Below are 27,969 nucleotides of genomic sequence, written 5' to 3' on the forward strand. Positions count from 1 at the left end.
CCGGCTGGGGCTAAACCACGACACTACTCCTTCCATTCTTTTAGGATTCCAGAAACATTCTCTTTCATACATCCTACAAACCGAAAATATTTTGTTGTCAAAACCTGACACAAAATAAACAGGAAATATACACTCATACATATCACAGAATGGTAGGGGTTGGAAGGGACCTCTGAAGATCATCTGGTTCAACTCCCCTGCCAAGGCAGGATCACCTAGGGCAGGTTGCACAGGAATGCGTCCAGTCGGGTTTGAAGGTCTCCAGAGAAGGAGATTCCACAACCTCTCTGGACGGCCTGTTCCAGTGCTCCATCACCCTCACAGTAAGGAAGTTTTTCCTCATGTTGAGCTGGAACTTCATGTGCTGCAGTTTATGCCCATTGTCCCTCATCCTATCACTAGGCACTACTAAAAAGAGACTGGCTCCATCCTCCTGACAGCCACCCTTCAGGTATTTATAGACATTGATAAGGTCCCCTCGCAGCCTTCTCTTCTCCAGGCTAAACAGACCCAGGTCTCTCAGCCTTTCCTCATACAAGAGATGTTCCAGTCCCTTAATTATCCTCATAGCCCTCCGTTGGACTCTTTCCAAAAGTTCCCTGCCTCTCTTGAACTGGGGAGCCCAGAACTTCACAGTACTCCAGATGAGGCCTCACCAGCATGGAGCAGAGGGAGAGGATAACCTCTCTTGACCTGCTGGTCACACTCTTCTTAATGCACCCCAGGATACCATTGGCCCTCTTGGCCACCAGGGCACATTGCTGTCCCATGGATAATTTGTTGTCTACCAGAACTCTAAGGTCCTTCTCCATGGAGCTGCTTTCCAGCAGGTCAACCCCTAACCAGTACTGGTGCATGGGATTCCTCCCCAGGTCCAGAACTCTACATTTGTCCTTGTTAAATTTAATGAGGTTCCCCTCCGCCCAACTCTCCAGTCTGTCTAGATCCCAAGTTACTTGAATATACACCCAAGTTACCTGAAATGAACAAAACCCTTATCGTTTAAAAAGCAGGTTAAACAAAATCTCACACATGTAACAAAGTATTAAAGCTGCCCAGTAAATGGGGCAATTATGCTTACTTACCATTTTAAGCTTATTGGCTTTTTGCTGAAGTTTTGATAATTATAAAGTTGAAATGGGAACATCATCTCCAGTGAAATTCCACTTACGGAATTTTAGCATTAATACATATATTTCTCACTTTATGATACATAGCCACCATCTTCTGGCTAGATAACATAGTTTTCTACTCAACCCAACTTCATTATGAGATGCATCTTACCTGTGTAAGTGATCTCAGAAAACTGTCTCACACATCCATAATATTTCTTTGGCTATTTGCAATGTGAAAATTCCCCTCCCCAAAAGCCACATCCTGATACTTTGCACAAGACACACTAATCAATCTTGCCTGTAATTCTTGCAAGTTTTCTTCATGGTTGAACGTAAATCTCGTGTCCAGAGCATTTTCTACATTTTCCAACCAGCAACGCAGCTCATCAAGCTTCTTTCTGTATTCTATCAGCTGCTGATTCTCTCCTTTTAGCCTGGAAAAGGAAAACAAAAAATCCACATGCATTTGTGCAGTGAGCACAGCATGTCTGTCCTACATTACTCCTGATGCAACAGTGTCACGTGTTTTTCACTGGCTGGAGCATTTTAAAGGATTCATTTTGGTATTCAAATGATTGTTAAAATGCAAGATACTTGCAAATTAATACTACCGCCTTAAAAATAGATAAATTTCAGTGTCAAAGTCACAACATAGACTTTTTAAAGTCTGCAGAAAACATTAAACATAACTGATAGTAATGACAACACCTTTAGGTCTAATCATTGTAAGCCACTACAAGTGGCCACTATTAGTTAAAGTATTAGAAATGTCCCTAAAACCTCCAAGGGAAAAAATCCCTAAATCACACAAAGTTTTAATGGAACTTCTCAAACTAAATTATTAAGAAAAATCTTACTACATTTCTAAATATATCAAGAGATGTTAAAGACGTATAATTATATAAATAGCCTCCGAAAATAACTATTCATTCCAAGGATTTATCCGTATATATTTTTTAGCAGTAGGAACAGAGAGGCAGCCTTATATTCCCAGATGCACTGAAAATTTGTATATTTCTCTCAGACAACCTTGCTCTTTGATCTTTTTAAGTAAATATAAGGCTACTTCAAAATGGATTTTCATCTAGGCAGATGGATTAAGTTGTTGCAAATACAGACCTAAAGATCTTATTTTATAGTGGAAATTCAAGACCAAGTGTTTCAATTAGTGTATCTTTGACGATGTAAAAATAGAAGTCAAGGTAATGTACTTACAGTTCAGCTTGAGCCAGAGAAAGTAGCTGAGTGTTCCTTCCTAAAAAAACCTGGCTAAACAATTAAATTATTTTAAAAACAAAGGAAAACTGAGAGAAAAGAATTTTTGTGGTTGTCGTCTGGTGGGTTGTGTTAAACACAGACTCACTAAACAGTCAATTGCAGGTGCACTTATGAGGAATTAGTTCTAGAAGACAGTTCAAAACACAGAGGTCTGAATGTCAGGAAAATTCAGATTAATGACAGCGTGCAATAGAATGCGCTCTTTCCCAGAATCTTCTAAATGAGATTCTCCTCATCGCATCTGGTCAGACATTCAAATTTCTGATTAACTTATTACCTCTGTTGTCTATCCATGACCTCCACGGTGATTGCTTTCCAGCGTCTATTCAATCCCGCCAGCTTCTCCTGTAGAAAGCTCCCGTCTGTAGCAGACAGTTTCTGTATGATCCCTTCCCCAGTTCTGTTCAATGCTGAAACACTGGACTGATGGCTGCTGACTCCCTCTTCAAGTTCCTGTCAGAAACATAAAAGCCACCACACAGAATTTTATTACTGGCCTAAAGTGACTTTGATCTGTGGCTCATAATATGCAGGATGAATCCTGGGGGCATATTATTTTACTAAAACAGGCACTTAAAGCAGTCTTACTTAAAATTGGATGCTGTTGATTTAAGTTATTAAGAGTCTGTTGTTGAATCTAGTTCAATTTTCTAATGTGTGTCATAAAAAGATAATGACACGGAATAGGCTGCCGAATGCTACTTACGATCACAAGAATTCATTTAAACCATCAATGCTAGAATCCACAGTCACGTTTTGACTCCTTTCCTCTTAATGTACAGCACTTTCTAGGAGTGCTAACAGCAGGTATGACTTTTTTTTAACCAGTTCCTTTCATAACCTGTGCCCCTGACACTTTCTGTAACTTAACAGTATTTTAGCTAGGACAATTATGGCTGTGCTGCCATGGTCCCCAGACAACACAGAAAATCCACGAAACTAAAGGAAGTCAGAAGATGTTGGGATCAAACCTTCAAATATCCCTGACTACTACAAAAACCTTACATTGTTAGTAAAAATTTCTTTGCAATTAGGTCAGGAATAAGATGATTCAAGAAAGAGAAGGGAAATGCCATAGAAGAAAAACCCAAGCAGCCACAAGAACACAAACTTACATTTCTTTAGCAACACATACCTAACTCTTGAATAACTATTATTCCCCCCCCAAAAAAAAACCAAAACAAAAAAACCAACCAAACAAAAAAAAACCAACAAAAAAAAAACCACACCACAAAAACCTGATGCTTAAAGTTATGGTTTTTTCTCTTTATTTAAAAGGAAGTAAAGCAGTATAGCTGAACCAAAAAGTCTGCTCTTCCATAATGATGAGCTAGAAAAACATTAGGAAATTATATTTCAGAACTGAAGTCTGAAGCAATCAAACCTAAGATATATGTAGTTGGAATTTTCTTTTTCTAGATTGCTTATTCAATGCAGGATCTTGCAAAGTCACTAGTTTAAAAAATAATTTGTTAAATTATAATTAACCATTGTTGGGGTCCATTTATTTAATTGTGAGTAGACAGTATGTGAAATATAAAGGATTTCTTAGCTGACTAACATATTTTTGAAGCTGTAACAAACCTTATAAAAATTATCCCAACATTTGAATTATCAAATTATCTCGAACTCATCCATACTAAAAGTCATCATAAAACACTATACTATAAGCAAGAGTTGAGATCTTCCCCAAGAATCATTTTCAACTGCAATTGAAAAATAAATTTTAAGAGTTGCCACTTTTTAAAGTATAATTGCACAGCCTCATTTCAATTCTGTATGTCTATATAGAAAACTAGAATTTTAGACAAAAAAAAAAATCAAGACTTTTTCCAGCTTGCTCATTTTCTGCACAAATCATACATACCTGCTGATGTAGCTCAGCTGCCTGCAGCTCCAGGCTGCCATCTGGACCATGGGCATCAGCTAGTAATGCTTCAGCTTCTGTTATCCAGTGGGAGAGGTCATTGAGATCACAGTGGAACTGTCTCCATACCTCAATCGCTCTATCAAAGCAACTGTTTAAAAACAAAGCATTGAAAAATTACCCAAACCGTTTCGGTGAAAAGGCTACTATTCCTACTCCAGCAAGTAGAAACTTTCCTTGCAAAACAGAAAGGCTGGCATATAGCCTGGTTAACAAAGCCCTGGTACTGAAGGCTTCCTGACATAGTAGTAGCCAGTAAAAGCCAATAGTGCAGCCTGTCGTCAACTTCCACTTGAAGGAAAAAAAGGCAGCCATAGGCAAACTTTTGCTTCTATCACTTAAAAAATAAAGATTGATTAGCTGCATCAAATTGGTCTGCAGAACCCTTTTCTTCTTTATTATAAAACAGTTCAGATATCAGTGTGGAACATGAAATATGATTAATTGCTCAGATTATATTTTTTTTAATTCATAAACCATGGGGTGCTAGTGCCTGGAATTTAATAAGTGAAGGTGATTTTGATTGTATAGAACTGACTGTATTACCAGTGGGCCCACATAAGTAAGTCTTACACAATTTAATCACACAATAATTTACCAGGCATTTCATTATTACTACCATCTTTGCAGCTTCAAATTAATGGGTAGCTTAACTTGAAGGCCAACATTTTCTAGCATGGAACATGCTGAATTATCACAGTCAGAAGGATGTTTTTAACTAAAATGAGTTTGTTGACATAGTAGATACTCTAACAAAAACAGCCCATGAATGTTAAATAAGAAAACCATGTCAGAAAGGCTGGCTTTCTACTTGTCAAATGTTAAGTCTATGTTAGCATTATAAGGCAAATAGGACAGATGTCTCAAAGGACACAGGACTTGGGACAAACAACGTATCTACACCAACATACTTGATAGTATCCCATTCCAAACTAATAGTCGTCTTTAAAGACATAGAAGGCCAGGTCTCCTGCTTATCAGGGGACCCTCTAATGTGACAGAGGAAAGATCTCATCTGCAGCCCATCATTTTTGTCTTAAACAATTCCAACGGCAAAGACGCCAGGGTTACCGTTCATATCCAGATGCAATCTGAAGTTAGCAGCATAACTTTAAAGAGCTACCACTGCATCTATTTTCTTCACTAATTAAATTCAACAATCCCAGATATCCTAGTGAGACAGGATTTTCATCAAAATTATATCTCATTTTCATCAAGACATCCATATTTCTTGGCATATACAGGGCTTTTTTTAATTATTATTATTAGAATTGGCCCACGTGAAGAATAAAGAAGAAAGCCTTAAATATCTCTACTTAAATTTTTCTGATCCTACCTCCTAGTTCTACCATTTCAGTCTCCTGCACTCATCTCAATTCAATACACTAGACCAACCTCTACACTGATGCCAAATCTCATTCTCCTTTTATTTCTCAGGTACATTTTAGTCTAACTGAACATACTGTCTCGCTATATCATCTCATTCCACATTTAATGAGGAGAGATATTCTAAGCACTTAAGATAGTTTAAAAGAACATATTATTGGCTTCCTTTAAAATTAAAGTTTCTGAACATGTGACTGTTTCAGAATCCAGAATTTTAAAACTTTAGAGGAGAAAGCATTGAGATACAAATTTTTTCAAACTGTACTTTAATAAGTACAGTTTGAATTAAACTTGTGCTTGGCTACATCCAAGTTTTTATCAAAGGTTTAACTACTTAGCTAGCACTCAATCACAAAATCATTACACTGCCTCTGAAAACTAAATCAATACTTTGCCACAGACTTCAGATGCTGTTTCTACTAGTTCTGTCAAAATGTCCACCCACTCCAGAAATAGAAAAAAGCCAGAGATTATTAAGGAGATAAAGTCTACTAGTCTTCTTGCTTATACTTAGGACTGGGAAAAGCAGGAATAAATTTGGTTAAAAATTCTTCTTACTAGCAGAAAGGGTATAAAAATACAGCATTTTAATATTGTCTTCATTAATCAAAGCATATCCTTCTATTGAAATTGTAGGACTTAATATATTCAGGAAGCTACATACCATTTCAGCTTAAATTGCTAGTCCAGTAGTCCTTTCTGTATGAAAATCACACCCAATGTTATTCTCATTAAGATGCACAGCTTTACAAACTTTATGAAGTTCAAGATTAATTTGTATTCAGTGAACCAACTGAGGAGGTAATCCATTGCATTTTGCCAGCTAATCATAAACATTGAACTTCCTCTGATACACTTATCTTTTTCAATGGGAAGACAAGGTTTCTGGTTAACCCTGGCTACTTAATAAAATGAAATTTAAGTAGTAAATGAAATTGTACTCATACTTGCAAAAGGATAATATTAGTTAAAGCTTTTCAATTAAGTTACGGGGGGGAAGAAAGGCATAACTAAAGCTTAGCAGGCATCATACCTACAAAGACAACCAGATAGCTGCAGGCATATACATGCAGATGGGCACCAGATTCTGGAGCGGTTGTCTCCAAATATGGCAGGTGACCACAGGCAGGCAGCAAGAGTACAAAAAGTGGCACCACTAGTTTGTTTCACAATTTTTTAATTTGAAAACACAGTGCCTGCTGAATTACTAGAAATCTTGATGGTTCACTGATTCAGTGGCCCAGAATTTCTGGAAGTCTCTGCTGAGACAATGCTATCAACTGATTTTTATACTCCTACACATACACCAGTGCTCTGAGAAAGAGCTGAAAACATCAGCTTATGTAACACAAACTTCCTAAAATCATCTCTTCAAAATACACTACCAAATGTGTTTGACATCAGATTTCTGGTGCTACAAAGCAAGGGAACATGGTTAGTCATTATTTTATGCTCTACAGAACTTCTGCATTAACCATTACCTTATATCACCATTAAAAAGCAAATACTGTAAAAGCAATTTAACTACAGTATGAGCCTTTGCATTTAAGTTTCACAAAATCATTTTCAGCCATTAAGGTTTTTTTGCATAGCAGCAATCTCAGTATCTACTGCTGTTTGCAGTGTGAATATCTTCATCTTAGTGGTAACTTCCTGAACACATACTTTCATACTTTCACCAATTCCAACTTAAAATGCCTTTCTGACACACTTTTCCAAGTTTGACTAAGTGGTATTGAGTTTGTTTTTAAAACATTTAAAGATACTCCAGATAAGGCATTTTCAGTTTAGAATATCTTCTGTAAGGGGTGGGGAGAAATCACAGCTTCGCTTAACTTTGTGGTTTGTTTGTTTTTCTACTTTTTTTGCATAAATGAAATTGCAGCTATTTGATCTTTCTGGAAGGGAAATAGGAAATACATTTTTCTTAAGCATTGATTTTAGTATTCTCTTGTTCCCTCAACCACAAAATTTGATGACATGGTCACCTCTCATCTTCAGTTATTTACAACAAAGATTATTGAAAACTATCATATGTGCTGTATTTTAAAGACCCCACCATTTCAAACTCCTTCCCTCCTTCAAAAGCAGCCTTGAATTCTTTGTTAAAAGATGTCCTACTCAGCATTTTTCATCTCAAACTTTGCTTTGCAAAACCTTTACAAAACAAAGTTGTTTTACAAACATTTTATTTTATAAAGTAAAAACAATCAGCTTCATAAAAGCACCCAAACTACAATTTCCATATGAACTGTTTCAACATTCAATAACTCTGGCAATTATTGTGTAATACTAACATATTAAAGCTGATTTCTCCCAAACTCTTTATCTTCTTCATTAGGGTACATTTGTAAAATGCTTATAATCAAGTACATAAGATATTTACCACATGGCCACAGAAACCAAATATCCTTGACTTACCACTTACGATCATTGTACATTCTATTAATTCTATCCCATTCTGCATTCAACTGGGTTAGTGCATCTCCTATTTGTATCGCCTCAGGTCCAGATGCTTCTAATATAACATCAGGCTGCTTCTCATGTATGACTGCAATTTGATCCCCAAGTTTATCCAAAATATCTTTTATGTTCTGCAAGCACAGTAGTAACACAAGCCATTAGTAAAGTCAACATCAGCAGAAAATGTAAAAAAATTTTAAAAAGACCAAAAAGTAATCTCTTCAAAACACTGTTCCAAAAACCAGTATCTGTAACAAGACCATGACCATCATCAGTTTACAAATTAAATCAGTCTTAGCACCAAACTGAAGAGTCCATCACACCTTTTTAAGCATGTATCCTCAGTTTTTTATGAAGAGGATGAAATATTTTATATATCCAGTCTGTAAAGGGGCATACCATACTTTTCAAAGCAGCAGTGTCTTCATTATTAAACAAATCTGCCCCTGTGTCATGAGGACACTCTACATATTCCTTCCTTGTGTAAAAAATGAGTCACGAAATGTGACTTTATTATGCTTCACGTAGCCTCACACACACATAGAACTGCAAAAGCATAAGCTACATAAAAATTTTAGATTTGAATGACAACGTTAAGGCCATGTATCTCAAATATCACTGCACTAGGATATAAGAATACCTTTAAACCAGATGCTGTTGTTGATGCTGTCTTGGTATTTAGAGGACAAACAGTCCATGCAAACAGCAGAATTTGCTTCTCTTTTTGAATTTAAAACAGTTACACTTCTAAAAATTTTATGCTTTGCTATTTGCTTCTTCTGAAAACATCCTTAGATGAGACCAAAACTTCAAAATCAGACAAGAGACCTGCACTAAAATGAAGCATTTTAAACCCATTTGAACAAAAACACTCCTAATTGTACTTAAGGGATCAGAGAAGCAGAGTAAACAGGGACAAGAGAATCTCATCAACAAAACAGAAGAGTCACCTACTGTATCAAACTTTGGCATCATTCCCCTAATTTGCTTTTGAAAACTATGCCAAAAAATAAATATGAAAAATGAAAGCATGTACACAGCATAACAAAAAGCAGGTCAGAAAAGTGGACTAAAATTCTGAAAAGCTTTTAAAGGACCTGTGTAACAGCTGCAGAAACAGCTGATCTAGCTCTAGGAGAGAGGTAAAGCCTGACTACCTCAAATATAAAGACACATGGACCCCACTATGCTTCCCAACCCATAGAGTTGCATCTATACTGCACCGCATTATGTGCAATTCTCAACTCAAATGGATGTTTTCTGTGGGAATCTCTGTATCATGCTCCTTTGCATGTTCAAAATTAACCAGGACTCAGACTTCTACTTACTTAACTCACATTTGACAGCAGGATTCAATACTTTCAAACATACTTTCTTCATCCCTTTTTGAAGGAGGGCAAATCCCTACCTACTTCCTCATCATTAATCACACAGGTAAATCCACTGGCTGGCAATGAGAACTGGAAGCTTAAAATTGAGCACATATTGACGATTTGCTAATCAGAACAGGTACTGTTGTCTTATGGCCTCATACACAGCTTCATTCAAAAGTCAAGAGTCTCCCTTTCTCCCTCTTCCCATGTGAGCAATAGTTTTCACATGGCACTGAGAACAGCAGCTGTATTAAGGAGACCAAGCAGGAATGTAAGGAGATTGGCTTTAGCATTTCTCTACGTATTATGTAGACTACATGATGAAAAACACAACAGTTTCTCCAACAAAAGAAGCCAAACCTTTCTCCCTCAACCTCCCACTCAGCTTCCATACTGTTCCACCTTGTAACCAGATTCTGCATAAAGAAAAATTAGCCACAAAAGTGTCTCATTATTTATTTTTCAGTGCATATTGATCCAGTGTATACTAAGCAAAAATACAAGTATGGCTATACAGTCGCTAAGGTGGTCTTTTTTTCTTCTGCTATTCCCCTCTCCAGTTCTTCCCTCTGAATATAATGCTTAGGCATGCAGTACCTTCAGTGCATCTTCCTGAGTTGAAAAATCCTCATAGATGCCAGTATTTAGCTCTGGTGCATTCAGCAGCAGTTCAACATCAGCCATGGCCAGCAAGACTTTGTTGATTTCAACCAAGTATTCAGCCGAAAAAGGCAAGGTCCTAACCCCTGCGGCAAAGTGGCCTTTTAACCTCTGCTGGACAGGGATTGCCTAAAAACATGAAAGTTCGTTTTATATTTCAAAGAACAAGCAATTTTATGAAAAAAATCTAAATCAGTAGACTACATGCAGAATAAGTAATTTTGTACATTAAAAGACAAAACAAAGGCTTTTCTAGCAAAGTTACATAAATTAAGAAAGCTGCAAGTTCTGCAGAGAACTGTTTCTATATTTATTTTTAAAAGTCAGAAAACAGTAGATATCATGTTTCACAATGACCCTGTATTATTCTTTATTAAAAATCCAGGACGCAGGAGTACTGAGAGCACTGCTGTTACTCTCACCTTGATCCTTACCATTTCCAGAAATTACACTTCTTGATCGAGCCTGTATCTAGTTGTGATTGCAACCCACTGTCTGCTTCCTTCATCATCAAGGACTACCAGAAATAACCATTTTACTGAAGCAGACTTTTTTTTCCCTCTCCACATTCTTTCCAATAAGCATCCCTACCCACATTTCCCAACCATTTTTTAAATTAGTGCTCCGCCAATACCACAATATGCTTTTTGCAGCAATAAGAGACACTAACTCCTCAAGAGCTTGGCAATTGTTATCTGCTCTGGCTGTAAATCCAGACTATCTAGCCAAGTACCATGTTAGCAGATAAGAAAACAAGAAGAGCTTTAATTTAATTTAATGCAGCTTTTTCTTGGATCATAAATGATGGCCTGGATCTGAAGCATTAGGAAGCCAGTTGCAAGCAGCTATACTCTGCCATGCCTGGCAAAGGTAGCAGAGGCAGGTGAAGCAGATAGTCCAAAAACTGGAAGCAGTTTTTTGCTTAAAAGGTTTCTCATCCAACAGGATTCTGTTACCATCTCTGAAAACAGACCAGTTTTTTAAAATCAGCAACGAAAAAGTAAACTGACCTCCACATCCAAAGAATTCAAGCAACTTCTGAGCCACCATCCTGTACTTCGTGAGTTTGAGTGAAGCAAAACAGAGACACTCAACTCTATAATTTACTACCAGCTGAGAATACACTTAAGAGTGTGTGAATAAATGTATGTTCACAGCAATTTAAGCCAGTGAATTTTACTTTGCAATTAGTCTGGGCTGGGTGCACACATGTAAATCACTACCATAGCTGACGAGTAAAATATTACGCCTCACTAACAAAGTTGTTTGCAAACACCTGTCTGTACCTTCCTCCTCCACATGTTTCTGAGCATTTCAAATACATCACTCAAATTAACTGGAATCTAACATATGCAGCATGTGTATTGCAAAAGAAAAAGACTGCAGCAGAAAAGGTATGCTCATGTATTCACCACTCAGGACTTCTTCTCATGCACTCAATACTCCTAAGGATTTTGTTTTGTGTTGGTTTTGGGTTTTTTTGTTTTGTGTTTTGTTTTTGGTATTTTTTTTAAAGTAGACAGTCATTCCTGTTATTGATACTGGGGACACAGTTGTACTCCCACAAGACTTTTACCACCGAACATGGTATTCTTTCAGTTATTCATTGCATACCAAAAGAAACAGGAAGTACAGGCACATAAGCATAAATTGGGTCTACTGAAAACAAGTATTACAGACAAGCTGTACATAAAAATCCATAAAATACTCAAAAAATACTCATACATAGCTTTTGATTCAGTAGCAGTACAGCAAGCAGGCACCACAGTAAAAAACATAAACTACTCCATATGCTTTAGTTACAAATCCAGAATCTTGGTCCCTGATGCTCCCCAAACACATTTTCTTGAGGTGCTGTGTATTTTGTCAGCTCCCATCACTGAAGTTTAGAGCAAAAGCCGAAGGCTTAGGCATTACTCTGATTTCCTGAGGAAGGAGAGGCCCCAGCTCCAAAGAAATCAGACAAAGCCTGTGCACCTCAAAGTATCTTTTCCCCAGCAATGTGGACTAAGGCCGAGTTTGAACAAACACCAGGATGCCTGCTGCAGCACAGCTGCCTGCAACATCTTCACAAGGTGTTTTCTCCAACATCCCACAAGTCTCATTCTCACCCAGGTGACAGTCCAGAATCTAGACTTCACCCAAATTAATAGGTCACTGGACTTTATTATCATTCTACTTCACAGGCATTGCTTTATCTTCCATGAGAAAAAACTTGCACAAGATTTAAAACAACATGTTGTTGGCATGCATCAAACTTGTTCTCCACTTGCTGTCCACGCTGACATATACTGAAACTTTTTGCTTCCCCAGTAGCACCACCCTGGGCCAGGTTGCTGCTCTTCTGCAAAGTGATTGCTCCTGGTGCTGTTCCTGCAAAGCACGCCTCGTTGCTAATCGCCTCCAGCTGCCTCCCATAACTGAGACGATGTTTCCTCCTTTCACAGCCCTCCTTCTTAAAAGGTGAACATATGTAAGTGTTAAAACCACATTAGTGCTTTACTACAGCTCAGTTTTAATTCTTCAGCTGTTCCCTATCTTGCATTGCAGTCTGGCAGATTCTAAAATGCAGCATAATGTATTAAAAAATGGAAGAGCAGAAGTTTGACATAACTGTCTCACATAAATCAAGCACCTATATGTCACAGAAACTGGTTTTTAGGGTTTTGGTTTGGTTTTTTTTTTAATTAAAAAAACAGGCAAGCAAACTCTTTTTGTAAGCACCCACAAATGTAAAGTTAATCAAAGGTTATTTTAGGATGAAATCTGACTGGATGACTGTAATAGCCCTTTTCTACTTTAATTTCAGTGGTAACAAAGCATGTTTATCAAATTTGATCTCTCTTTAATACTAGGAAAAATGTAGGACTGGGGAAAAAAGGGAATACTTCATTACCAGTGTACATTCTATAAATAAGGCCACTCAATGAGAGCTTCTAAAAATAATTTTAATTCAGTGGTCAAATAAAAATTTGTTTCCTCCTATACTTAGCAGCTAGTTTGACCTGCAATTCAGAATTTGGATTCAAATTTTCTTCCCTTTTCCCCTTTCACACTTAAGTATATTTAAAAAAAAAAAAAAAAAAATCTACCAGAGGTTCAACTCAAGAAAACATTCTGACTTGCTTCCAAGTGGGTTTTAGAAAATACTGCCCAAGAAATTGACATAAAACTAAATAATTTACGTTACATATTTAACTACATAAACATTTTAACCAAATGTGTTTACGCAGGCTAATCTCAGATCACCACATACTACTTACAGTCTTTGCAAATAAATACCTTTTTGATTAGAAATGTTCACTTTTTAACCATTTCTTGCCCCTTCGCTCTCACAGTTGATATTTCATAGCCAGTTTTCTAGGAAAAGGTTTTCCAAAGCTAAAATCTCATGTCCTTTCTATTTGTTCTTCTGGATTAATTAATGCAGTCAGTAAGCAACATATTTGTGTGCGATGTAGCTAATGGTTCATATTTAAGTAACCCAGAACCTTCCCTATAAAAGCACAAAAGGCAAACAAACGCGTTTTCTTTATTATGGCAATAATACTTCAAGAGCCTTCAAGATGGTGTCTGTGTTTCAGTTTATAGGAAAAACTGCACTGTGCCTGCAACAGCAAATTCTCTTACCATCTGCAAAATTATCATTTTCACTTCAAAACAGTTTTCTAAAACCTGGAAAAATCTCTCAGGAACTTTAGTCAACTAATTACTTCTGCAATTCAAGGTTTAATTTTTTCCCGTCCCTCATTCTGAGCCAAGTCAGAATAGAGCAATTTAAATAAATACTAAAGCAAGGTTAGAAAAGAAGAAACTCAAGGAGATACAAACTTCCGATGCAGGCTTTTTTAGCTAACAGATTTGTGGCAAAACAAGGGTTATTCAGAAGTACCTGCTATGCAGAAGGGTTACCAATATTTCAGAGACACTTAACTCCATAATCCCTAGAAGCATACAGGATGAGGAATATTTATGATCTAGCCACTTCCAGCAAATCAATATATAGATATAGATGACCTTCAAGTACCATAAATAAGTCCTCTCCTCCACACTCATTTACAAAAATGTGAATCATGTATTACATAAAACTTTAATTGGAGTCTACTCCCCAGCTTGGCAGATGAAATCTTTCTTTCACTCCTTGTTTGTTCATTTCAATCACTAGTTTCTCTTCCTCTGCTCACGGCACCTTCGTTACACCAAGGTGAGGGGCTGAGCCAGCTGCACACCAGCAGGCCAAGAATTCATTTAGTTCTTCTCAGTCCTGAGCTAAGATGAGCAAAAAGCGCTGCTATTTGGCAGTCCGGGGGCCCTATGGATAGATCCAGGGTTTCCCTTTCCCCACCTTCATCAGACATCCCTACTGACTAAAGAAGAGGGAGAGAGGGTGTTCAAGCACCAAATAGATGCTAAAAATTGGGAAGGGGCAGTTTCTGATGCAGAATTTCAGCATTAGTGTCCCCCCCTGGTGCTGAGGGTAAGTCAAGTCTGGTGGCTCCAAGAAGATTCTGGAGCAACTGTGTTCATCTAAAACGATGATGATATTTGGGAACACTATTCCTCCCTTTAGAAATGGTATGGTCCCATACCATTTTTTTGTGTTCAAGATCAATTAGTAAAGCATGTGAAAGAACAAGACATAAAAGCAACATAAAGTCAGTTGAGACAGGCTCTCTTACCAGTCAAATATCATAAAGGTAGAGGCATAGGCACATGAAGCAAAAGCATCAGTTCCTGAGTTTCACAGCAATAATGAAAAACTGCTGTGGTCCCTTTCTGAAAGCCTAGCTGGCGCAGCCAGACTGGAAACTACATCTGGATATAAAAAAATAAATACATCTGGATATTAAAAAACCCCATATTTTTAAACAATTCTGAACAAAGAGAATGTTTCTCCATCAACACCCTATTGTAATTGCTATGGTAATCCATATTTACATGATATTCTGCATTCAGCACGCAGATACCAAGATGCAGTAACACAGGAATGGATCCAGCAGTGCCAAGGATTAGCTGCAGTATATGCCTAAAGAAAAGGGCTTTACAAGAGGCAAAGGATCTTCCTCAGAGAAGATCAGTCAACCTGCAGTGAGACCAACAGTCAGGTCTGTTGGTCAACAGGCAAGGAAGTCCAGTCTGTAGCACAACTGGACTGCTCCCATTAGCAAAGAACCACCCAGGTGCACCTTTTTCCCTTTTCAATCCAGTAATTGGTTCACTCAAAGCAGCTGACAGTCAAACAGAAAAACTGAATCACATTGTTTTACTTTAAATGTGTATGGATCCCCATTTCCTTCAAACAAATTCTCTGGCATCAGTCAGGTTCCAAGGAGCTCATGTGCAAGTACCACAGTACACCAGGCATGACCGCTGCGGACCCAACAGAGCAGTCAGATGTTAAACAGACCCTGGGGCCATCTTTGTTGCCCAGCTCTGTGTCGGAGTCTTATAATTTGAAAAAGTCACTATAAAGAGAAGCAGATTTAAGAGGTTTACTTTTATAGCTGATACTGAATAGCCTACATGACCAAGGAGAGCAGACCATCTGCCATAGGTCTACAGCAGCTGAAGCCACATAGCACTACAGCTGTCAACGAAGAGCACCACGTTATGGTTTTGTGGTGTGAGTCTCACAGGGAACCACAGCATTTTACCCCTGCCTCCAAGATAATTGGTGTTGGATTAAAACATTACAGAACAGTCAAAAAGAGATTGATTGGTTTTAATTATGAAGCCTTATATGCAGAAACTGAGAAGTACTTGACAGATTGCCTAGCCCCCAAGCTTGTCCAAGAAATTACTTACTGCTTCACAAGGTTCCCCACTGGTATTGCCTAAAATATTAATTTAATTACCATGCAGCCAATGTGTTTTGAAGGATTAAAAGGAGAAGTAAAATAAAAATAAAAATAAAAAAAACAAAAACAAAAACCAACAAACCCACAACACCAAGAAAACCCCACAAAACCACCAAACCACAACAAAACAATAAAAAAACTGCAATGGAAGTATCTGTAACCTCAATAATTATGACCTTGACATCCTATTAAATCAGTTGTGAAATTGCTTGTCAAGACCCACCACACACACATTATCACACATAACTTCTCATCAGAAATACTTCAACCTTTGCCATTTTTATGAATCTTCATTGTGTACAGTAATACCAGTCACATAAGGGTAGTTATCCCTCCCTAAGCACTTACAGCACTGAAAGGCAGCATCAGAGTAGTTCCAATATCCCAACCACAGGATGCAGAGGCACTGAGTTTAAGCCTCAAACGAGGCTTTTATCATACCTGCACCAACCAGATGTTGAATCAGGCTGTTTGAGCCAGGGTATCAAAAAGAGCTAAACATAATCCCCATGAGCAAGACTGGCAAGAGAAACTGTCCTGATTCAACCACAGTGCCCAGATCACACTCTAATACTTGGTCCTGATGGCTGGGATATTTTGGATTTATGATGACTATGTAGAAATCCCAAACTAGTGTATGCAGATAATTTCCTAATGAAAAATTAATGCTGTCAATTTTGAAAACATTTCTTTCCAAGAAGGTGTCAAATGAAACACCATAAAAACCTAATATATGAATCTCTAAAGCTCACACATACTGTTCAATCTGCTCTAAGAAAGAAAAGGCTCATTTACCTGTAGTTTTTGTTCATCTTCCACACCTTGCAGGCCTGACAGACGGTGCTCAGCCTCATCCAGCCACTTCATTAGACTGTCATGCTCCTTCTTATACTGGGAAAACACTGGAGAACATTCCACCACCTGCCTCCTTTGAAATGACCTGCACTCCTACAATCCAGTGTATTAGGAAGATACGGTATAAGAAGAGGGAAGTAGTGAACAGAATAGGTCTTATTTATTTGTAAAACAAGAATACTCAAGGGATTACATTTCAGGAAGCAAATTCCAAAATATGCAATAGTAGCCTTTTTTTTCTTTTAAATAGCTATAGTCTATTTATCTGCACAGGCATGTAATCAAAGCCAGCCTGAGAGTCTTATCCTGCCTTTGAGCTACATCTCACCTTACCAAGTCTAATATGATTCAAATAGATGAGCTAAAAGGAATACAAGAATACAGATCCCCTTTGTTCTACACAAAAACAATTTTAATATGGCATGTGTATGACAGCACCACAACATACTGGAGTCCACAGTTGCTTATAATACCCTCCATAGGAAGCAAGAGGAATTCAGGGGCAGACTCATGTTCACACAAACCTCTTCTGCTGAGAACTCACAAATACACTTGTGTGTGTGTCTATGTAGTCACTCTTCACACAGCCTGGTGGTGGAGACAAACTTCTGCTAAAGGGCCAGCAAAGACAAGTGAAGCAAATGCCCAGCTGAGTAAATACATATAGGGTGGCCCTCTGTGAAGCTGTGAAAAGGACTTTAAAAATCAAAACCATTCTCCCACAACTCTGGAATGACAAAATTCGTATTCAGGAAGTCCAAAGACTCAGTGTCAGACCATGTGTATGCACATTTAACTCTTCCCCAGAGAATCTTATACATTAAAAAATTCATAACCAGGTCATGGGATACCAAAGGGAAGACTACATAAACGAGCTTTAACTATAGTATCTATCATAATCGTACCTGAACACTGTTGTACTTCTTTTGCAGAAGTAACAGCTGTATGCGGATCTTCTCTCTCTTATGGTCCTCCATAGGCTGCTGTAACAACTGCCCTCCTCTCTGTAAAACTTCTTCAATCTGAGCTCTTTCTTGATCCAGCTAAAATTACACAAGTCTGTATTACCTACAGAAAGCTCAGCTATGGTTTCCAAAATGAATTTATTTACCTGCTCAGATGTTAACAGTAATGGTACCAAACTGTTGTTTTATTTTCCAATGTGAGCCAAACAAATTCAAGCAGAGATTCTCCTCCACAACTACCAAATCCTAAAATCCAACTTGGGCATTCCATAAACTTCATAAAGAAATGGCCTGCAGGAAGCTCACTAATGAGCCAACAGTAGGCAACCACAGCAAGAGGGGGCTATGACCTCAGCTCCATTTCTGTTCTAAGCATTACTTGACAATAATAGGCAAGGCCAGAGCAGAATAGCAAGAAAACAAAAACAAAATAAATATAAACACAGCACAAAGAGAAGCATATGTTTTATAACAAGAGGTCCTTCCATAGAGGCCTTTTAAAATTTGATTTCGGTAGTATATATGCCATTTTCCATAGACTTATATTCAGCTTTCCAGCTCAGTTTATAACATTTCATATGCTTAAAAGGAAGGCAGATAGGGTGGCCTGGCAGGACTCCACCCAATTTTGTAGCCAACAAGGCTATTGTGGACAAGATACAAACAGAAGTATGACAGTTTTATACAGGTGAATAGCAGAGCCTAGATAAGAATCTAGAAATAGATAAATTTTGTTCCAGGTTCTTATTTGGAGTTGCTATGAGCATTATTACAACACTCTTACTTGCTCCTCATCTCACAAGCGTCCACTGACCTAACCCATGCACTGTGATTCAATATATCATACCAGTTTAAATTTAAAGTAAAAAAAAAAAAATCTACCAAGTGCAATAGATTAGAGGCCTGAAATTGCCAAATACACAGTCTCAGCTGCATTAAGTAATCATTTTAATGTAAGTTCAGTCACTTAGATATGAAGAAATTAAAAACCAGTTTTACACCCTCTTATTTTTAGAGGAAGGATTCCTTAAAAACAGCTCCTTTGTATAGAAGAGAGAAGATAAACGAAAATCAAAGTTCACAACTCGAATTGTATAAAACTATGATGAAAATACAGACTGATGTTACTCTCAATGCACCAGCCAAGAGGCAGCAGCTATGGGAAAACTGTGCAGTGTATCCAACAACCTAGTAATTCCCTTCATTTTCTACTCCCGTCTTAAAAAGATTTTCTCAGAAGAATTCCCTCTCAAAGTCTGGAGGAATGTAACATGTTGACAGAACAGAAAGGGAGTTAGTTATTTAATTCTTCCATTGTTCACAAACCTTTTCATCTTCCCCACTCAGCTCCAGATGCTTTTCCACAACTTTTAACATATTCTGTATGTCACAGTCAAATTTTTCCAGATCTGGAAAAGCCACTCTAACTTCATGGGGCTCTGACATGACAGGAAGTCGTTCTTGTCCAACAAGCAACTGCAAAGGAAAATAAAACTTTGTTCAAGCTGAAAATTTAGTATGAGCTGTCACACACAGTTTAATGATTTAAACAAATTCTCCATGAGCAGGCATACCAGTTTGTAGGACCATCAGATATCAGCATTAACAAAAATTGCAAGAGTTGTTTGATCTAACACAGAGTTAGCTTGGACACAGTGTTGACAGTATTAGCAAGCTTCTACCTTCAAACTTCAATCTCAGCATCTTGGTCTCAAAAGAAACATCTCCAATCACATTAGCTTACGGTGTTGTTCTGTAGTTCATATTTATATGTACTGCAATACATATATTTTCCTGTGTCTTAATAACACAGTTATTTGTAAATTTTTCCCTTGCAACTCAAGTCATCACCTGCTACTCAGGTAAAAAAAAAGCAGTTGGTCTAAAATCAGTTGGTCCATTTTCACATATAAATATCTACACTTAAAAGACAATCAAACACAGCAACGTGCTATTCTAACAAATATCTACCCCCTAAAGCTATTTGCCATCATTTTGGCATAGACCCACCCCCCCAAGCATGTTTTGGGGATTGTTCATCCTCACCTTGGCACTTTTGATGTGCTGAGAGACCTTCTCAAAGTTACGGTTCAGTTCTGCCAGTTTGGGTTCAACAAGTTCACGGCATGACACCCCCCGACCATTCATTAGGATGATAGCCTGATCACGCACATTATCCACTCGAAGACTAACATCATCTAATTCAGATGTTAAGCGCTAAGAAGTGAAAGAAAATGCAAATGGTTACCCTAGGAAAGGAAAAAATATTAAAAAAAAAAAGCAGCAAACCTGATGACTGCATTTAAAATCCAGAAGTGGTTACCTGACAGCAACATTTCTTACCTTCACAGTTTCCTCTTTTTTGCTTGCTGATTTTTTCTCAATTTCATCCAGCAAGGCCTCAGCCTGATACAACCAAGTACTTATGTGGGCAACATTTTCGTCAAAAATCTCCAGCTGGCTCTGATGATTCTGGAAAAAGATGGGAAAAAAGTATCAATGTGAGAAACAAACAAACAAAAAAATCCACATAAAACCCCAACAAAAAAAACAAAAACACCCACACAAAAAATCCACACACCAAAAAAAATCCTGCCAAAACCATCACTATGAGTAAAAAGGAGGTCAATGGAATAAAATGTTACGGATAGACGTTGGAAAGGAACATTGAAAATCAGATTGTACCTTTCACCTTCAATAAGTATTTACAAGAATTTGATTTTCATTCTGGACCCTTTGATATTATGGTTCCTAATTCACAGAAAGGGAAACAGAACTACCTGATGTGGTTTGTCCAACTAAAAGACAGACAATGTATTACAACATTACAGCCAGATCACACCTCAGTCCACCAAAAACACCACGTTTTTTTCAATTATCACTAGCAGATACAACAGTATGCATTATGTGCGGTTATTGTGTGTGTTTTTTTTTAATTGAAAGTGGATTACACCAAAATCTATAAATTATAATAGTCAGTTTTGATATTTTACTGATTACATTAAAATATTTCTTCCTCTTAATAAGTCACCACATTGTAGACATGTTAATTAGGTCTGCTTTCATATGCAGTCAGAAATTGTAACATTAGGTGCCACAGACAGAAACAACATATTATTCTGTGTGACCAAGCAAAGCTATCAGGTTCAGAGAAATACCATCCTGCTTAAGCACAGAGCTCCTTACCCAAAACAGCAAGGTAGCTAAGATTTCATCTTTTAGACTAACAAAACAAAGGGAGGGGAAGAAAGAGACAGAAGGCCCAGGATTGCTCTCTATACCAACATCAAGAAACATACCTTCACCTAGCAAAAGAATAATTTAACTTAACAAAGTTAGCACAAGAACAATACTCATCACCAAACATGAACATAATTCAGAAGGTTTTTAGTTGTGGATCACCCTTACAGCATTTACAAATCAGGGTAAATTACCTGACTAGTCCCAACATGGACATCATTGGATTATGAAACAAACAGTATAACCTGCAACAGGCACTGGACAGGATGCACAGGGCTCACCGCCTAAGTATACAGGAAAGTTTCAACAATTTCGGCGCATATCAGGGGCTTCTGAAGGTGGATTGTCATAACTAGCTGAATAACACAGAAATACCTTAACTATCTGAAAACTTCAGTCTGATACTAGTATCAACTGTAGACTGTTTCATGTCCATTTAGCAGAACTTGCAGCTTTAGGCTGTAAAATACGCTTAATCTTCCATTTACTCAGCCAAACAGATGCTGTTGGCCTCCACTCTGAGTTGGCATACTCTTAAACACTTGCAGTTACAGGCTGTCTGAAAGAGCAATAGGCTGACAGAGGGTCCCAAGTGCTTTGCTGAACACCACTAGTAAGTTACCAATTGTCTATTAAAGAGCCATCATCGGGGTCTTGAGGAACTCAATCAACACAAAAATGCTTTGTTCATGCTGGAGCTGGCACAGAGGTTTCTTTCAGGCCGAATAGAGCAGTACACGCAGCCTCATGGAAACCAATCCTTCTGGGCGAGTTCTTTTTGTTTTCTACTTACATTAATAAATTCATGAGCTTATAGAAAGTTACAGAAGAAACCATAAGATCCAACTTTGGGGCTCTAATTAACATGTTATGAAACAAACACTTCCTGGTGTGTTTTTCCCCCCTCATTTTAATCTGGCAAAATCAACTACTACCAGTTAATGAGTAAACCCACTGGCAGTTTTATGAATGCTTGTATGCCCCATAACCCACTTACTCTATGTGCAATGGTAGATGCCCACTTTCAGGATTCTTTAGAAAGTTACTTCTATGCACTAGGGTAGCAAGAATTGTATTAAGAGATAAACAACAAGTGGACATAAAAGGCTACCGGTATTGGTGTAGCAAAAGAGAAAGTGGTAAAACATTAAGAGGAAAGAGGGAAGGGGAGATAAATTTGTAAATAAGGACAAAAGATTAAAAATGTAATGGGATGGCACATAAGCAGAGGGCTGGGGGGGATTTAAAGAGATTAAAACAACAGATGTGTGAAAGGTGTTCACTAAGGATATTCTGGATTTTCTACAAAAAAAGAGGAATTACATCACAAAGTCTAGGGAGAGTAAAAACCCAGAAAAGAGTCCTAGCACTGAAGACAGGAGAAAGAGAGAGGCAAAAGAAAAAAGTTAAACCTAGTTTTATTCTCTACACCTAAACAGGTTATTCCCACTAGGTCAAGTTAACCGTCTGCCTAGGATATTTACAGAGCTTCATCACTCTCACATACAGATTCCGCATTTTCATCTCCTATCCACTGAGCAACAGCCACTACTACCAAACACGTGGCACCATTGTTTACCTAAATCAGCACATCTAAAACACCTGCAAAACAGTTTCCCACCTTCTTCATTGTATATAACTCACCTCTCCATCTACAGAGTAACCAGATATACATTCTACATCCCTTAAAGTCCAGGAGGCACCATGGAAGCTTCACATCACAGCCAAGTGAGACAGGTAAAAACTGCAAACACGCCAAGGGTGTAGAGGGAGAACCACCCTGAATATTTCTTACATGTGCAACTTACCAACAAGGTGTCACACCAGTCCTCGGTCCAGGTCCGAACTCTGCTCCAGCCAGCATTAAGGACACACAGCTTCTCATCCAGGGAAGTCTCACTCCCTTCCACCAGAGCCTGGAGCGCAGTGCAGCTTTCAGTGATACTCTTCAGATCGGCTTTCCTCCTTTCCAGCTCTCGTAGCACATTCTGAAACAAGAGGAACCATTAACACTGCATGCTGCTCCCAATCACAAGGGCAAGGGAGCCAGATTTTTACCTCCACAGGAAGCAAATAGTATCATAGATGATTTTGACTTGAAAAAAAACCAAACCAATTAGAATCACCCTCTGTTTATACTCACTCTCTGTAGATAGTGATCTCTTCTTTTTGAGAGAGCACAAGAACACAATGCATGCAAATGTCCTGAATAACTTAGCTTGAGACCTTTGTTTTGTTGTTCACAGTTGCTTTTCATTATGTGGGTAAAGTAAACGCATCACATCACATTATAGCTCCAATTTTAAAAGGGTCTTTTCTGCACTGTTAAGCACCACAGAGAATGCAATTTTCAAGAGACACTTTGTATTTTTCTGTATCTTTTCATATTAAAAGTACTTTTACAGTTGACAGCGAGAGAAGTGGTAGGCCAAGGCTGAATGGTTTTTTGAGAACCACCATGACTCATTACTGCATATGTTCAATTCACTTGCTATATAGTACAGAAGCCCTACTGTTACATTACCTATACATAGATATGTAAATACACGTATCTTTAGTTTTAACTTTTTTTTTCAAGTAATCTCTGATTTTAAATAGGTTTTTTAATCTAAAAATCAAATCACCTTCTTTGAAGAAATGCATACTGACATACAAATTAAGTAATATGTAATCTCTTGAATATCAGTATATGGTTTCCATGTGGAAAATAGCACCTCTTGCCATACATCATCACCGATTATTGTGTGTAACATCTGGCCATTTAGAAAGCTCTTTGATGTCCGTAGTGTACATTGGAAGAATGCAGTTGATCAAAAGTACTGTCTGGAGCTCCTTGAACATCTTAGTATCGGTGAAGTAATTTATTATTTTTTCATACCTTATTATCTTAGAGACAGAAACAAATACTCAAGTTACTACATTTTAAAATTGCCTCTAGAAAGCCTTAAGACAGGAAGGACAACTTTGCAAGCAACATAAAGGGCTTGTCCTCCTGGTGGCACAGCGTAAGAGTTCATGAACTATTTGCATTGCTTACAAATGTATAGTATGTATATTTCAATAACTATTTACAAGCTTGTTTGGAAAGAAAACTTAGGGATACGGATACTGCCACAGCGGAAGTGTAGTGCTAATAATTACTAATCCTGAGTGAAATGGGTGAGGACAGGCTATATTTACTTGTTTTTGTAAGGTTTCAAGTTTTAATATTGTACACAGACCTATTCCAAAAGTTATAGGTGCCAGAAAACAATGACTGGAAGGATCAATATTACTGAACTGTATCAACTGACACTTGTTGCTAACTCCAACTATTACATATACAAGTTTCTACAGTGTGAGAAAATAGATGCTTTGCTTCAGAATAATTATAACACATTCGTCTGCTTACATGAAAAGTTCCAATTTATAGATGAAAGAATAGGAATTACAGGAGCTTTTTGATTTTCAAAGTCACAGTTTTGAAGACAAAGCTGTTTCAATGAAGAGTTATAAACTCAAATTTTCATTAAAATGTCAATGAACTTTCACTTTGCTCTACTAAAATCCCCAAATTATATTTGCTGATAATTAAGAATATTAAATTATACTGTATCTCTAACGCAGTTCATAAGTAAGTCACTTAAATACCTATTAATACCAAATATAATATTTCACTGGCCATTTAAGCCTGAGGCAAGATGCCCGAGACGAAACAGATCAGACTCAGCAAGGTACTGAATATGATCTACAGAATCTACTAAAATTTCATGATGTAAGAGATTTAGGAACAAGTTACAGGGATTTAAATTCATATCCACTTCTACATAGTATTGCCATAACATTAAAAATTTATTCTACAGATATTTAGAGTGTGCCTACTTTGGCCCAGGCAATTTCTGAATCTAGATCAGAAAGCAAGCTCTCTGAAGTGGACTTCTGCACAAGCTCAGCTTCAGTGGTAGATAGCCACTCTGACAAAGAGGCAGCCTCTTTCCTCATTTTGCGTGCCAGCTGGGATGCTCTTTCAAGGTCTTGTTTTCCTTCTGTCACCTACAAAAAAAGAAAAAAGAAAATAAAATTGGGTTTTTAAAAGATAGCAAAAACCAAAGTGCTAGCCAGCTAAAATTTCCAGCCAAATATATAAAATCTTTGCATTTGAAGATTGTCTTGCATTAGGGAAGGAACCTGAAAAAAAAATCGTTTATAAACATCTGCATCTTACTATATAAAACAGACTATATAAAACTAGAATAATTTTAAATTAAGATACACTTAAAGGAGACAAAGAAACCTACATACCAACTTATTTATAGCTAGTAATCACCAAACTGATGTTTAAATTTTATTATGATCCATTAACAAACTCAAGCAGGATACAGAATCCAGTCAGTAACTCACACAGGTAAAATTCAGTTCCTTTTTGTATTTTGATAGACCTGCTAGCAGAAAGCTGTAAAGAAAAAATTCACTGAAAATCTAGTCTGCCCTTGAAAACATCTCAGTAAAGTGAACATGAAATTTGATGTTTACTTCAGTATAATCAATGCTATTTCATACTGGCTACACAATTAGTCTGGTCAAACTTTAACACAGACTGGAGAATAAATCCAACCATAGCAGTCAGAATCAATTGACATTTTGAAAAATTGCCCTCTGTCTCAGCTTAGTGTTTGCATGTATTTATTCAAAATAATGCGCTCTTTGAAGACCTAAAAAAACAAATACAGACACGAACAAAATCATAACATTATACTGCAAATAACTCTGCCTTTCTACCCTTCCCCAATTTCTTGTCTGCGTGCTTTCTGAGTTATAGATGTACAGGTTCCACTAGAAACCACACCTTCATGAATGTTCTCCACTTCACAACAATAAAATATTTTCAGGGCCCATTTCAAGATATTCTAACAATGTCATCTGGTCACTTACCCATAGCTTCATTCACAGAGCACCGAACAGGCATGAGTCTGTTAATTTAGGTAGGAAAAGAATCCCCTATTTACCCCCTACTCCTTTAAGGATTTAACCAGTTTTAAACGCTTCACTTGGATAATAACTATTCAATTACTAAGAAAATTACTCAAATCAATATTTAATGGAATTTATGGGAAATACAAGTTTGCCTGCATTTTCTATTTCATACCAAGAGCAACCCTTTAGATGGATTATGATTAGAAACCATCATGACACCTCCTAAAAAATTTACATCGACTCAAACTTCTCATATGACAATCTGATAGTAAATTATCTTCCTTCCATTCAGGAACACTCTGTGAGCACAGGGGTCTTGCACAGCCACAGGATTGTTACATGTAATCTTTAATCTCTCAACCGATTGCTCCTGGATGTAGCAACTAGCCTTTACAGTATCAGCTTCAGAATCAAACTTAAAACAGCATCTGACATCAAAACAACAAAGAAGGGAATTTATATGCAGACAAATGCTCAGAGGTACATTTGGTTTTCTCACCTGTGCCCCCAAGTCATTGTAAAGAAATTTCAGTGCCGTCAGTTGTTCATCCATCCCTTTGGGATTATCTGTCTGTTGTTTCTGTACAATTTGCCTTCCTGTTTTGATGACGGTTTCAACCTCCAATTTCACCTCACTGAGGGTTTTATAGAGTTTCTAAAAACAAAAATATGTATATTGGTGATCAATTTGTAGTGCAGATTTTCAGACTTTGCTTCATTTGGGGACCCGATCATCAAGTTGCACTTAAAATCTGAGCTATGGATTAAAAGCAATGTCTGCCAAGATTTCAAACTCCTGATGTTCCATATTTTATTCCAGTTTTCATTTTCGCCCAAAAAAAGTATTATCACAATAATTTTGCAGTGTTTACTCCATAACATCACCACATGTGGCAAGGCTAACGTTATCTGAACTTGATCTTATGTATAGTATTTGTTTTGTTCAAACACTAAGAATCAAACAAACTTGCCCCTCGAGTGATGCTTCTCCATAACATGAGTATGATCCAGGGAAAGAAGTTTTTATAAACTCAGCTGTTCCACCACATCTGTGATCAACAATCCACTACTTTTTTTATCCCCATTCTCACCCAGAAGAATTAGAGGTTTTTAGTTATCATTTCTTTTGTTGGCATTTTGCAAAGAGTTGTAACAGTTCCATCAAGACTTTAAGCAAAATTTCGTCAGGAGAGAGTTTAGGCAAGAATCACACAATAAAGAAACACTCCCAAGCATGAGTTAAGAATATTGCATACTTACCATGCACCTGTCCAAATGAGCTTGGATTACATCTGGATCAGTATCCTTCACATCCAAGACATGAAGTTCCGCTTTTACGCCATCCAACACCCGCTTGCAATCCAACATGCGCTGCTCAAAATTGGCTGGTTTCTGGAAAAGCTGATACTTTGTAGATACTTCACGGAGTTTTCTCTGTTTTAATGAATATTGTGTTAAAAGATTGTTTTAAATTAATATCTGCGCTTCACAAAACAACATTTAAAGCATCTCCCCCCACAGAGTCTAACTCACCTCTCATGCCACTGCAACTCAGTATACATAGCAAAACCATTTGCCAAGCCAAATTCCATCCTCTATTCCTAATGCCCACCTGAGGTGCAAAAGTGCTATAATCCTGTATCATATACTTTCAAAATATCCTCTCTACTAAAATACAGAGACTTTCTGACTTTCAGCATTTATCCCGTGATACTTATGAAATTTAAACTTCCTTATTCAATTCTTCTAGAGTTGCTTGTTTCCTAATGCATGTCAAAGCATATCCTATCTACTTTTGAGGTTCGGTCAACCACAGCAAGCAATTTACAGGCTGACAACAGCAGTGTATAATTGAAAACCAGAACCTCTTCACATTTAAATCATTACTGCAACTCT

At 37.5% G+C, this 27,969-nt stretch overlaps 1 protein-coding gene across 1 annotated transcript in view; it reads right to left on the minus strand.

Annotated features, from left to right (window-relative positions):
* Positions 1–1,311: 1,311 nt before the first annotated feature.
* LOC104625414 (utrophin-like) overlaps positions 1,312–27,969 on the minus strand; it is a 76,927-nt gene continuing 50,269 nt past the window's right edge. The window contains exons 30-43 of the mRNA XM_010293032.1: positions 27,334–27,507; positions 26,573–26,728; positions 24,982–25,152; positions 22,929–23,108; positions 20,224–20,352; positions 19,927–20,097; positions 19,207–19,356; positions 17,821–17,958; positions 16,856–17,008; positions 10,140–10,331; positions 8,128–8,300; positions 4,261–4,411; positions 2,671–2,846; positions 1,312–1,549 (exon numbers count right to left, since the gene is read on the minus strand). Of these exons, the coding sequence (XP_010291334.1) occupies positions 1,312–1,549; positions 2,671–2,846; positions 4,261–4,411; positions 8,128–8,300; positions 10,140–10,331; positions 16,856–17,008; positions 17,821–17,958; positions 19,207–19,356; positions 19,927–20,097; positions 20,224–20,352; positions 22,929–23,108; positions 24,982–25,152; positions 26,573–26,728; positions 27,334–27,507 (2,352 nt within the window). The remainder of the gene's footprint in view (positions 1,550–2,670; positions 2,847–4,260; positions 4,412–8,127; positions 8,301–10,139; positions 10,332–16,855; positions 17,009–17,820; positions 17,959–19,206; positions 19,357–19,926; positions 20,098–20,223; positions 20,353–22,928; positions 23,109–24,981; positions 25,153–26,572; positions 26,729–27,333; positions 27,508–27,969) is intronic.

This window comes from Phaethon lepturus, unplaced genomic scaffold (genome assembly GCF_000687285.1).
Source record: "Phaethon lepturus isolate BGI_N335 unplaced genomic scaffold, ASM68728v1 scaffold11538, whole genome shotgun sequence".
In the NCBI taxonomy this organism is placed as follows: domain Eukaryota; kingdom Metazoa; phylum Chordata; class Aves; order Phaethontiformes; family Phaethontidae; genus Phaethon; species Phaethon lepturus.